The sequence below is a fragment of the Fulmarus glacialis genome, unplaced genomic scaffold, assembly GCF_000690835.1.
Source record: "Fulmarus glacialis isolate BGI_N327 unplaced genomic scaffold, ASM69083v1 scaffold19575, whole genome shotgun sequence".
Classification (NCBI taxonomy): domain Eukaryota; kingdom Metazoa; phylum Chordata; class Aves; order Procellariiformes; family Procellariidae; genus Fulmarus; species Fulmarus glacialis.
In genome coordinates this window covers 29,102-41,424 of record NW_009213911.1, presented here as the reverse complement: position 1 = coordinate 41,424, position 12,323 = coordinate 29,102, and the positions used below count along the sequence as shown (strand labels likewise).

The 12,323-nt window shown below is 39.2% G+C and overlaps 1 protein-coding gene across 1 annotated transcript in view; it reads left to right on the top strand.

The window, feature by feature from the left end:
• Positions 1-4,355: 4,355 nt before the first annotated feature.
• Positions 4,356-12,323, top strand: part of ZMYM4 (zinc finger, MYM-type 4) — a 29,871-nt gene continuing 21,903 nt past the window's right edge. The window contains exons 1-6 of the mRNA XM_009578376.1: positions 4,356-4,392; positions 5,439-5,966; positions 7,556-7,623; positions 8,215-8,385; positions 11,195-11,273; positions 11,702-11,954. Of these exons, the coding sequence (XP_009576671.1) occupies positions 5,462-5,966; positions 7,556-7,623; positions 8,215-8,385; positions 11,195-11,273; positions 11,702-11,954 (1,076 nt within the window). The 5' untranslated portion in view covers positions 4,356-4,392; positions 5,439-5,461. The remainder of the gene's footprint in view (positions 4,393-5,438; positions 5,967-7,555; positions 7,624-8,214; positions 8,386-11,194; positions 11,274-11,701; positions 11,955-12,323) is intronic.

The following is a 12,323-nucleotide window of genomic DNA, read 5'->3' as shown; positions in this document are numbered from 1 at the left end:
CCGCCGGGTTCTCTTCCTGCCGCAGCGGTTCTTTTCCTGTAGCAGGTATCTGCAGCAGGCTGGCTCTTTGTTACCCTCTGCTCTTCCCTCCCTAGGTGCTCCGAAGGTACGAATCGATAGGTCTGTCTGTGTTTCGGTGGAAAGCAGCTCTGGGAGAGACCCGCTGCTTAATTCTGCTCGTGCTGCAGAGTTTTCCTGTAGCAGAAGTGCAGCGTGGCTGGCTGGCTGCCTGGCATCCCTTCCAGGGATGTCATGTGTAAAAGGTCAGGGGATGCTTCCTGAGCTCACCGCACCTGGTTCAAGAATAGCAATTACAATTTAAATGACTCTTTTTTTAAAATGGTGTCTTCCTTATCAGTTCAATGAATTCTGAAGTGGGGGGTTATGCTGCATATATAGGGACAAGAAAATTGTACAGACAAGAAATTGAGAATCATCTCTGACTATTTTTAATTGCAGTTTTCTTAATATCTGCTTCCTTTCCACAGTTTGCTTATGGATGCAGTAAAACCTAGGATCAAACTTCAAAAGGCTTGCTAGAAAGATATGTACCTGTGTATGTAAAGTTGTTACATTGTTTTGTTTATTTTTTAAAGAAATTCTCTATTTTGCATATAAAACAAGATTGTAACCATAGGCAGCTTCTCTCTTTATATTGCACAGAAATAATCTATTAATTGTTTGATTTATGGATGCTATGGCAACTTTGAATGCCGTTAAAGTATTGAACAGGTTTCTAGTTATTTCAAATTAGCACGTTGTATTAAAGTGTAAACAGTGTCCTTCTGTCACCCGCTCCAAGCAAAGACGTGTTAGTGCTGAGGATGTAACACTGTTCCCCTAGAGTCTAATATACGATTATAAAAAACCCCCTGACATACCTAGTGGAATTTTTTTTTTTATAAAAGCGGTACTGTCTTTATGCAAAGAGTAGTTAATTTAAAGCAAAACACATTGCTTCCGGGAATAACTAGTTGTTTTGTCGCCATTTCTGTATTCTTGTTTCATTTATTTATTACAACCTGTGTAGGCAGAGCATTGCTTTGTGTACAATGCTAGCTAATGAGACAGAGTCACTAAGAAAGATATATCCTACAACATTTAATTTTGCTAATATCAAACTTAAACTGTTCTGTCTTAAACTCTTAGGGAATGCTCACTACCTAAAAGCGCTAAGTATCATTAAGTTATTCTCTGGCAAAATATTAGCCAAAGTGATTGAATGAAGGTGTTTTAAAATACGATATTTTTTGAGTTTTGTTTTATAACTGCAAGTGCGTTTTGAGGACTGTGTTGAGAAGTTGAAGCCTAGTGTATTTTAACAGAAAACTTCCTGATACTTTCCATTCTGTAATTATGTAGGACTTAATCTGGGATATTGAGGTACCTCTTCTTAGATCTGTCAAAAATGACCCATAGGAAACGCCATCTGATTAATTAGTTTCATGTTTGCCTCTAGAGTACTTTTGTTCCACTAATCACCAAATCTTAAAAAATCTGAGCAGAAGAAATAAAGGGAATTAAGAGTCATGGCAGCTAATCAAAGGAGGAGGCATGAGGACTGGTGAGAGAGGGAATTGCCTTGCAGAAATGTAATAGAATAATGTAGAAATAGTAAGTTGGGCATTATTACTTAACTTCTGTGTAATACAAGACCATAATCCAGTGAAAGCCAACTTATATGACTAATTAAAGTGATACATTTTTATGTAACTATTGATATACAAAATTTCCTCCTGAGATGGCATTAAACAAGATTGTAATAGGATTCAGGAAGGGAATAGAAGTGTGTATAATTGAGAGAATACCCCACACTAATTCAGAAAAAGAGTACATGAGCCCTGATTTCAGGGCATAGTCCAGTTATAGACTGTTATGGAATGAGTAGTTTATTTGGGATATATATATATATATTTATGTGTATGTAGATACATATGTATCCACACACACAAGCATACAAACACTTCCCGTAGTTTTCTGTCTTTGGATTTACACCTTGTGGGAATTCTGATGCCGTTCACCATGGCAGAAACTAGATGGTGGCTTAGATAAGACTGCTAGTATTATCAGATGCTGAAGTTCCTGTTTTATAAATATTTCCAATGGATGCTTTTGCCACAGACACAGATCTTCCTCTGTACCCTAAAACCTTTTAAAGGAAGAAAATATTCAAGATGATCTCTTATTTTCATAGCCTCACAAAAGAAAGAGAAAAGAAACAAAATAGGGTTTTTTTTTCCCTAGGATGACCTTGTGGTTGGGAAGTGTCTTGGATTCCTTCCAGATAGATTGTAAATGTTTTCCAATTTATCCAAAATATTTATGATAATCCCTAATGCGCTCTTGCAGGTGGCCCCTTGTGCTGACTTGCATGTTGTCATTTCTTTGAATGAAACAGTGAGAGAGGTCCAGACTGCAAAATGTATTCTTTTCCTAATAAGAGCATTTCTGGTTTTGTCACTTATTATTAAAAGATTTGTTGTCACCGGAGGAGGAGGAATACCTAGGGTTTAGATGTATAAGGTAACCAGGATTGTGGTAGAACCTAGAATACTTTCCCACAGGTACTGTGGATCTCAAAAGAGTTAAAGAACTACTTTGATCAAAACCTACTTCGAGAAAAGGACGATCTAATGCTTCATCTCAGCTGAAAACTTCTCTTGCTCTACCGGCAAATTGTCTGAGACTTTTTTGGAGAAGAAAGAGCATTACTGACAGGAAGCAAGAAAAGGATCAAGGAAGGTCAGCATAGAGAAGAGAACCTAGGCTATCGTTTTTGTCTCCCAAGGCTTCATACTCTGATATTATTGTCAAATGGCAACAAGTTCCTTTTTCTGTTCTTCTATAAAAACAGTACACCACCGCTATCCTTGTCCTCAGCATCTGGTATTAGCACTAAGTATATCCAATATTTATGGGGATTAATTCTACACTAGTGTAAACTTAGTTGACTACAAGTGGACTTCTAGATCAACATTAAACTTGCATCTCTGGAGACACTCCTAGGATCATTACAGCAGTAACAAAACTCAGGCCTTGCAAACCTTCCTTGGAAGGTGTTTCCTTACTCTTTTTTCCTCTAGATAATTACAATGAATAGACTTGCATTGGCCTTGTGGAAAAGTGTAAGGTTTTTTCTTTTTTTTTTTTTTTTTGGTTCTGTATTTCACTTTTCCAGCCTCAACTATCTGCTCAGAGAAGCTGGAAAGTTTTGGTGCAGTATCAAATTGTCTTGATAATCACAATGCTGGACAGGTCCTCACTATTCCATGTGTGTCAAATTAAGCTGAAGGAGCTAACTTGTCTTTGTAGACCTGCAAGTGATACTGGAAAGAGACTGGCGGACTTTTTGCTGTCAGATGAACCCTGGGACAATGTGTTGTCATCCTTTCCTGGAGCTGGCTGCTACTAACCTGATAGTTCCCATCACAGTCCTGTGGAATATCGGATTTATCAATTGAATGACTTGAGTTAAATGAAATTAGAGATCATCCCTTTGCTATCAAATCCCATTACTTTCCTTAAGACGGCTTAAGAATTAAAGTGTGAGCAGGACCTACCAGAAATCAAAGCGTAGAGCTGGAGACATAGAGAAAGGAGAGATGACTTAAATGAATTGCTGTTATCTTTTAGGCAGAAAGGAAGGATGCTAATGAGTTGGACATTCTAAAGGAAACTTTACTTACGCTGAGCACGCATACTTCTTCAGACAGCATTCAAGCATGCCGCCAACTTTAATGTCTGACGGAGAATGTTTAACATAAATGGGTGTTTTGTACAGCACTCAGAGTCATCACCTGGTTCTTCTTTGGTTACGCTCATATTGACACTTATTGTCTCGTTACTGCTAGCAAGTTAAGCATTACATTTCACTGTTCCTGGAAAGGGGACATTCCCTGTTAGAGAGATGAAACCTTTGGATCTGTGCAGCCCACGTCAGTGGAAGCTGTATATGCTGCTGTTTTTCCGTTTATAACGTTCAGAGGAAATGAAGGCTCGTAGAGCGTCAAAGAGGGCAGAATCTGTGGTCTTGACCTGGTACAAGTATCTCATGCAGAAGTGAAAATTTTGACCTTCCCTTCCCTCTCCTCTGTCCTTCACCTTCTCTGGGAAGCAACGCTGATTCTAAATTTTTGTTGTTTGCTTTTTCTATGTACTTCTGAGCTTGTTAGGGTAAATATGACTTCTCAGTAATGTAACAGTCTTAATTCGTAGAACTTTGCTTGGGGCAAGAAAGGAAGGAGGAGGAATTGTGATCCTTCTTGTTTGTTTTGTTTTTGATCGGATAGTTTTTAGCAAAGTACATGGCAGCTGACCAAGATAATGATATAGTGCTTTCCTTTTTACAGTTTGAAGATAAATCTGATGCGGTATTTGATATTACAGAAAAATGTAAGTATTTTTATTTATTTATATAAATCCATAGTTTCACAAAACATTTCTTATAAGTATCATTGCTGCTGAAAAAGACTATCTTGCCCTCCTCCTAGCCCTTGCTACTCATTCCGTCCCTGCATTGTTGTCCTGGTTTCAGCTGGAATAGAGTTAATTTTCTTCCTAGTAGCTGGTATAGTGCTGTGTTTTGGATTTAGTATGAGAATAATGTTGATAACACACTGATGTTTTAGTTGTTGCTAAGTAGTGCTTACACTAAGTCAAGGCCTTTTCAGCTTCTTATGCTCTACTGACTGAGAAGGCTGGGGATGCACAAGAAGCTGGGAGGGGGCACAGCCAGGACAGCTGACCCAAACTGGCCAAAGGGATATTCCGTACCATATGACGTCATGCTTAACATATAAACTAGGGGAAAGCTGGCCGGGGGGCCACTGCTTGGGCATAGGCTGGGCATCGGTCAGTGGGTGGTGAGCTATTGCATTGTGCATCACTTTTTTGTATGTGGTGGTGGTGGTGGTGGTGGTGTTGTTATTATTATTATTATTACTACTACTACTACTACTACTATACTACTACTACTACTACTATTATTATTATTATTTTCCCTTCCTTTTCTGTCCTATTAAACTGTCTTTATCTCAACCCACGAATCTTACTTCCCCCCCTCCCCCGATTCTGTCACCCATCCCACGGGGGGGGGGCAGGGAGGGAGCGAATGGCTGTGTGGGGTTTAGCTGCCTGCCGGGTTAAACCACGACAATTGCCTTCTCCACAAGTGTTACAAATGACGTGAATTGAAGTTAATGTTTTTTCTTTCTTTGGTTAGTTTTACGCAGCTCAGCTTCTGCTTCACTTCGTGGTGAGTGGGACAGAACTGTTTCTTATGTCAGCAATGTTTTATCAGTAATAAAAGAAGGCCCAAGAAGGCTTATTCAAGGAATTACAGCATCAGACAGATTAGCAAAGGACACTTACACTCTTCTTTTGTTACACATAAAGTTGGTGAATTTTCTGACTGTTTATGGTTTTTTTTTTCTCCCTAGGTGGTGAAATTCTGGATGCAGAAATGTCTGAGGACACTGACCACAACTTAACACCTGCCCTCGACAGCATATCTTATGGAATACAGAATCGAACAGGATCTGAAAACTCACTGCTGGATGATGATGATGATTATTTTCTGAACTCTGGGGATCTTGCAGGCATACCTGTTGTTGGGAGTGACAACGAAGATGATCAAAATTTCACTCCAAAAGATACTCTTTCTTCAGCAATTCATGATGAAGACCATCTGGAAGAGGGCAAGAGAGTTTCAGAACATGAATTGGACAGTGAAAAAGAAATTCATATTCAGAATGCAATCCAAAAGGATCTCACTTCACCATTTGAGCAGGGCCCTGTATTTAAATCAATTCGAAAAGATTTTAGCATAACAAGAGATAATGGCAAAGAGACTTTTTCAGCAAAGGACAAGAATAGAGAAGGACATTTTCAAGAACGTGAAAAACGGTTGGAAAAAATCCCTAAAGATATGGATTCTAGATTGAAAAGCAGTTTTCTTGACAAAGCAGGTAACTGTTGACATCGTAGACCTGGCTACCCAGCAAAGAGGAAGAAAGAACTAGGCAGAAATTAGCAATAGGGCTAGTTATTAAAAACATCATCTTGTTGAAGAGGATATGCATAGTTGTATGTAGGGAAGCATTTTATAAAGAAGCCTGAAATACAATGAACTCTCTATTAGGACTAGGATTTGCAAAAGGGTCTGGCAGCATTAGGGGGGGGTCTCATTCTCCACAGCTTGTTTCAAAGCCTCAACATATCCTTTGTTGTTGTGGTTTACTAAACCAAGCTGGGTGACAATTCAAGCTTCCTTTTGTTTTTTCTCACTGTTTTTTATAGACCTTGGAATTCCTCAGAAGAAAAGATGATGAAGTTTAGGTTAAGTTGGTGGCCAGGAAAGATTTTTTTGAGCAAAGTACCAATTCTTCATTAATGTATATGTATTTAAAGCAATATGCATTTCATAGTAGCATCATGGAAGGGCTTGCTAGGAATGTATTAGTGTCTGCAGGAAGTCAGCCAGGGAGTAACTTGAGATCTGCTTGTCCTGGGAGACTGCTCTCCTTCTTCCTCAGATACTTGCATCTTGGACTTTGTCCAGCCAACATGGAGAGAACCAGAGGTGCCTGTAATCCATTTCTCATTTGGGGGAGCCTGACAGTCGCCAGTAGTCTTGCTGCCCACACACCAGGTTTTGACTTCCCAGGCTCTGAATGTTACAGTAGAACAGTGAATGAAGGAGTTAAGAATAACCAGGCTGGAACATGTGATTTAATTTTATTCAGAAGACTGTATGGAGAGAGGGTAGGCCAACGTGTGAGAGCCTCCTGGCTATTTGTTCAGATTCACAGCTTACAATCCTGGTGTTTAAACTTTGTATGTTTAGTAACAGCATCTTAAAATCAGTGCTTCCAGGTTCCACAAATGATAGAGAAACAATATGGTTGGTTTTAAAATAAAGAAGAGTTAAAGATGTCTCTTTGCTTTTACCTTCAGGTAGAAATCAAGAATATTTCTGTGCAAAAGACATATTTCAGAAAATTGTAAATACCTACAGTTATAAGATTGTGGCTGAAAGCTGTGCAGGCTCGGGTAGAGTAGTCAGTAATTGAAACAGCAATAGTAAATGCTCATAGGCAGCATCCAGTATCCAGGCAAATCCAGTATTTTTAAAAAGATACATGCTAAAAAAGCATAAGCTACTGTTTCCTGAGAAGGGGGGAAGAGGCAAAAGACCAGAACAGCAAAGAAAAGGATGAAAGTTGTTGCTCTGAAAAATATTTCTGATATAAATGTCGAAACATGGCAGAGTTCAGAACTCACTGGGGTGGAGAAAATTCTGAATGAACAATTTGCCTCAGAATTTTACAACCATTTTGCTGTAATGGGAAAATAATGACCCAATAGAATAATAAAAAATATCAGTTCTCTTTAAGGATTACTGTCTTATTTGCAGGGAGGAGAAAGGGAGTAGTTTAATACTTCTGAGGTGCTGTCAGACTATGGGGTTGGGGATCAGTATGAGACTCTAGATAGTTTTAAAGGAAATGCATTGGAATCTGTATTCATTTATATTTAATGTATATGTTTTCCTCAGTTCATAATCAAGTAGAAGAAACATTACGGACGCAGTTAGCGCCACAAACTCCAGAAACTAACTTCAGGGTAAGCTATAGATCTTTCAAACACTTTTGCAAGTGCAGCGATATACTGGAATAATTCAAAATACGTATTTTGTATTTGAGTGTAAATTTGAGTATCAAGAAAACTGATCTTCTGACTCTTAGACATCTTTGCTACTTAAACAGTGCATATAATTTTGTAAAATTTTGCTGACCTCTCTTTGGATTGAGGATTCTTTTGATAGCCACTTTCATATTCAGCATGGTCTGACTGACTGGTGAACCGAATCTAGACCTGGATGCATCCATCTGACTTGCTGCCTTTTTTCCAGATGAGACAGGGAACAGCTATATCAACAGGAGACACTGCCCAAACAGCCGAATGCCCTTACTGACAACCAACTTAGAGAGCTGGGTGGCTTCTGCTTTGTCCAGAGGAGTGAAAAGGATTGGGGGTGGGATGACAGAGGGTGCTGCAGGGAGGTAGAGGCAGCAGCTGCTGCCCATCATTTCTCCCACCTTCCAGTGGCAGGACCCATTTCTCTTGGTCTGCAACAGAAACTCCCCTTGGCAGCAGCCCAACTCCTAATGGCAGATGCAGGAGGGTGAATTCTTTTTCATATTATTGTTTCAGGAGTCTAGCTACCTATTTTCTAGTAAGGAATCTATTGGACAAGAGCTGGGGAATTCCTTTGCACCAAATATTAGAATTAAGGAGGAGCCTTTGGATGACGAATATGATAAAGCTATGGCCCCACAGCAGGGACTATTAGACAAAATTAAAGATGAACCTGATAATTCCGAGGTAAGTTTCCCATTGCATTTCTCATTTTGGTCTGACAGCTGACCGCATAAGCTGGACGTAAATTCAGCAATTTATTTGGTTTGTTGACCGAAATTTAACTTGAAGAACATAGTTTAGTAGAAGGATTTTTCCCTTTTATACTACCATGAAACCCAACCCCCCAACTTTTTGATGTCATGTTACCATGTCGGTGAAAATGTTTTGTTTTTCAGTTAGAGACAAAGCAAAGTGCTCTAAAACTTTCGTTATTAAATCTGTGGCAATGTAGACACTTTATCTCAAACTCGGCTTCACTAGGAAATAAAATGTAAATCATGTTTTACTGAATATTTTGTGAGTTGTCACAGTTAGAAATGTGTAGTTGAAACAGTGTTACTCCTGCTACTTCCCTCTTAAAGGTTATCTTTGCAAGCACAGTGGTTTGTTGTTTGTTCTTGTTTTAAATTAACACTTAGAGGTCTTACCTTTGCAAAATATTTAAATATGTACACGTCAGTGAAGTCAATTTAAGCATGTGTCAAAGTGACTTTCTCATTTGAGACTGACATTTTTTAATGACGATACAGGTAAAAGTTCAATACCTGCAAAATGGAGAAAGTCTGACCTATGGATTGAGTAGTGCTGGGGCAAGGATTGCTGAGCTCTAACCGGTCTCCTTGCCCCTGGTTTGCCGTGTGACACCAGGGAAATGATCTGTCTTGCAATTGCTGTCCCCTCACTGCTATTATTTGGGTTACATGCCAAACTTTACAGTTAAAGGTGTGCAAAACTTCCCAACGTGATTCATCCCACTTCCATCGGCACCAGAGTGCTGGTATTCTTGTGCAGGCATTAGTTTTTCTAGTGTCATTCTGTGTACTTCTGCTATACCTCCTCTTCTCTCTGGGCCTGTCTTCCCAACATTTTTTCTTCTTTTCCCATAATACTCTTGGCTTAATAAAACAAAGAAGTAAACTAAGTATTTGAAACTATTCAGATTTCACTGCCCTTCGATTTGTTCCGTGTCTGTGAGATTGTTTGGGTTTATTTTTCCTTAAGCGTCAAATGTCAAACCATGTGTAGGTTAGTTAAATCTGTCTATTATTTTGTCCTCCCAAGATGGCATCTGGCTGTGTGGATTTGTGGGGAATGCAATGCAGGGTGTCTGTGGTTATCAAAGATCATATTAATAAGTGAAAGTGAAGACTTAAAGAATTTAAATATCAAATATCATATTCTTCAAAATATTAATTCCTGGAGTAAAATCCTGTAAGTATCAACTCTGCCTGATACTGGAAAAGTATGAAAACTGATGAAGGTTCATTTTGTTTTGCTTTAGATTGGAATTAATGTGGGGTTTTTTTGTTTTTTCATGCATCCTGAAAGATAAGAGCATTTCTTGGTGTAACCGATAGTTGGAGCTGAAGGTTCTTGGCTTTCAACACTGTTACACTGCTGTGAAACTATGCTTGATCATGCACAGTTGATGTCAGGATTTGCCTCCGTTTCTCTTACTAGTATTGGCTAAGGATAACACTGCAGTTAAAATGCTTAAAAAACTGTATTTCTGTAAATAACTAGTTTTTAAATTGTAATATTAAAAAAAACATGGTGCTTTAAAACCCGTCATCGTGGCATGTCCAGACACAGCTTAAAAGCTTCTCTTACTTGAGACTTGAGTGTTTCCGTCTGATGGTTCACGTGATGAACAACTACCATTGCCTGCTCTCCTGGGAAACCTGTTGAGAAATAGTTTGATTGTCCTAGTATAGAAACTTGTAATTTTCCCACAGGAGTAAGAGAAGTGTTAAGTTTTAGCATATATCATGTGGATGTTAGTGTGTGATTTTAGGAGATGGCTTAAGATGAGGGAGCAGTCCACTGCCACTGAGAAGGGAGAGCTTAATTTTGCTTAGTGATTTTGAATTAGCTTACCTTGCAGCCAGACAGCAACCATGAATTTAGCTCAGTCATAACATGACATCATGCCCTCACTACTCTCAAATGACTGTAAGTAGGTTAAATCTTACCATCTCTGTAGTTCCAAGAGATTATGCTTTTCAGCCTATTAAGATTTACATGTAGAGTATTGCAAGCTGCTTTATGGTTCAGATTTCCAGGGAGAGCACTGGCAAGAAGCATGGTGTCAAAGTATAAGTAGCTGCTGTGGAGCAAGCTAGCAATTTATAGTATGTCAGCTATTCCACAAGTGACTGTCTGTAGGGATTCTCTCATCCTGTAGAAAATGTGAGGTTATTCCCCTCTCACTGAAGCCAGTCTAAGTCAGGACTGTGATGGTCTGGCTCTAGTGGTGCCAGCTTTGATCTGCTGCAAAGCTTCACCTTAGCCTCCTCCAAGGTACTTAACTCATGGTTAAGTACAGAATGCTTCTCACTATCTAGGTTCCAGTATCTATTTCATTATTATCGTCTATGAATGTGAAGATAAATCTTGTTTCAGAATAGAGGCAAGGACTGCAAAGCACTTCTAGTTTGTGTGACTGGAAAGCAGAGATTTCTCTTAAGCTTTGTCTGGCTGAATTCTGGGGTGTCTTGGAGTACAGCTGGAAAGGGGAATGTGCCAGGCGGCCGCGCTTTTCCATTTCTACACGACACCCTTGGTTGTAGTTTGCTGTGAACCTCTGAGCAGGTTCTCTGTGTGGTGCTCATACAGTTTTACATCTGTAAACCTGGCCTTTGGAGCAGGCTTAGGAGACTCACTCTTGCGTTCCTGGACCTTAAGATTCAATACAGCGTTATGAAAGAATGGAAATCATGTAACCTGTTATTACATGTGTGTTTGTTCTCCTTTTCCTTTCCCTTTGTTTTAGGAGTACGGCCAACAGCCAAAAACTCAGGAAGGGGAGCTGAAAATCAGTGCTGTATTTTCAGTCAGTGGCAGTCCTCTTGGTAAGGAATAGGCAAGACTAACTGTATTTAAATCTGTAAAATATATCACCTTTGCAAATAGTCTTGCAGGTTGTTCTGCATTTTGTTTGCTATGTCTGACCCAGTAGAAAAAAAGAACTAGTTTATTTTAGAGCTAATGAAATTCAGAGATTGAAAAATAATTGTATTTTTGAGGCAAAGGAAAATTGAATGTGAAAGGGATGTTAAAAGTGCTTTCTTGGTCTTAAGAGTGGTTGAAACAATCTACTATGCAGAAAACCAGCACAGGGCATGTATTTATGGAGAGTTCATCTGCTATTTAATTCTCCCTTAGACCCTGACAACCCAAATGAAGTCATAAGCTTTGTGCTTGCCCCCTGAACACAAGTGAATTATGTGCAATACATATATCACAGCTACTCTATGTTTTCTCTGTGTTTTTTTTTTAGCTCCACAGCTGTCATCAGGTTTCCAGCCTGCTGTGGCATCCTCTGGCATGAGCAAAATGCTTCCTTCAGTTCCAACCACAGCTGTTCGGGTTTCCTGTTCTGGCTGCAAAAAAATCCTGCAGAAGGGGCAAACTGCATACCAGAGGAAAGGCTCTACCCAGCTCTTCTGCTCCACACTGTGCCTCACTGGATACACTGTTCCAGCTTCTCGCCCACCAGCTTCTACCAAGAAAACCTGCTCAAGCTGCTCAAAGTAGGACAGTGTTTTAATTTGTTCTAGCAATAATTGATATTCAAGCAGATAATGAAAGGCTTCAATTCTCTTTTTTACGCAACACGCTCTTTCTGTAATGCCCAATCCTGTTACGCTTCTCTTCAAAAAGTCGTGGTCAATACTGTTACTTGTTAATTGGTCTGTCCGCTTTCAGTTCCATTTTGTTAATTGGATTTTACATATGCATAGATTTAAAAGCCTCTGTTGTGAAGTGTGCGTCTTGTCTTTTTTAATTTAAATGAGCCAAATATTAAAAACTGTATTTCAAAAGGTACTACACTTTCCTGCCATTTTAAAATGTTATTGCACTCTCAAAACCACTAACAAGACTACGTTTTCAAAAAATAT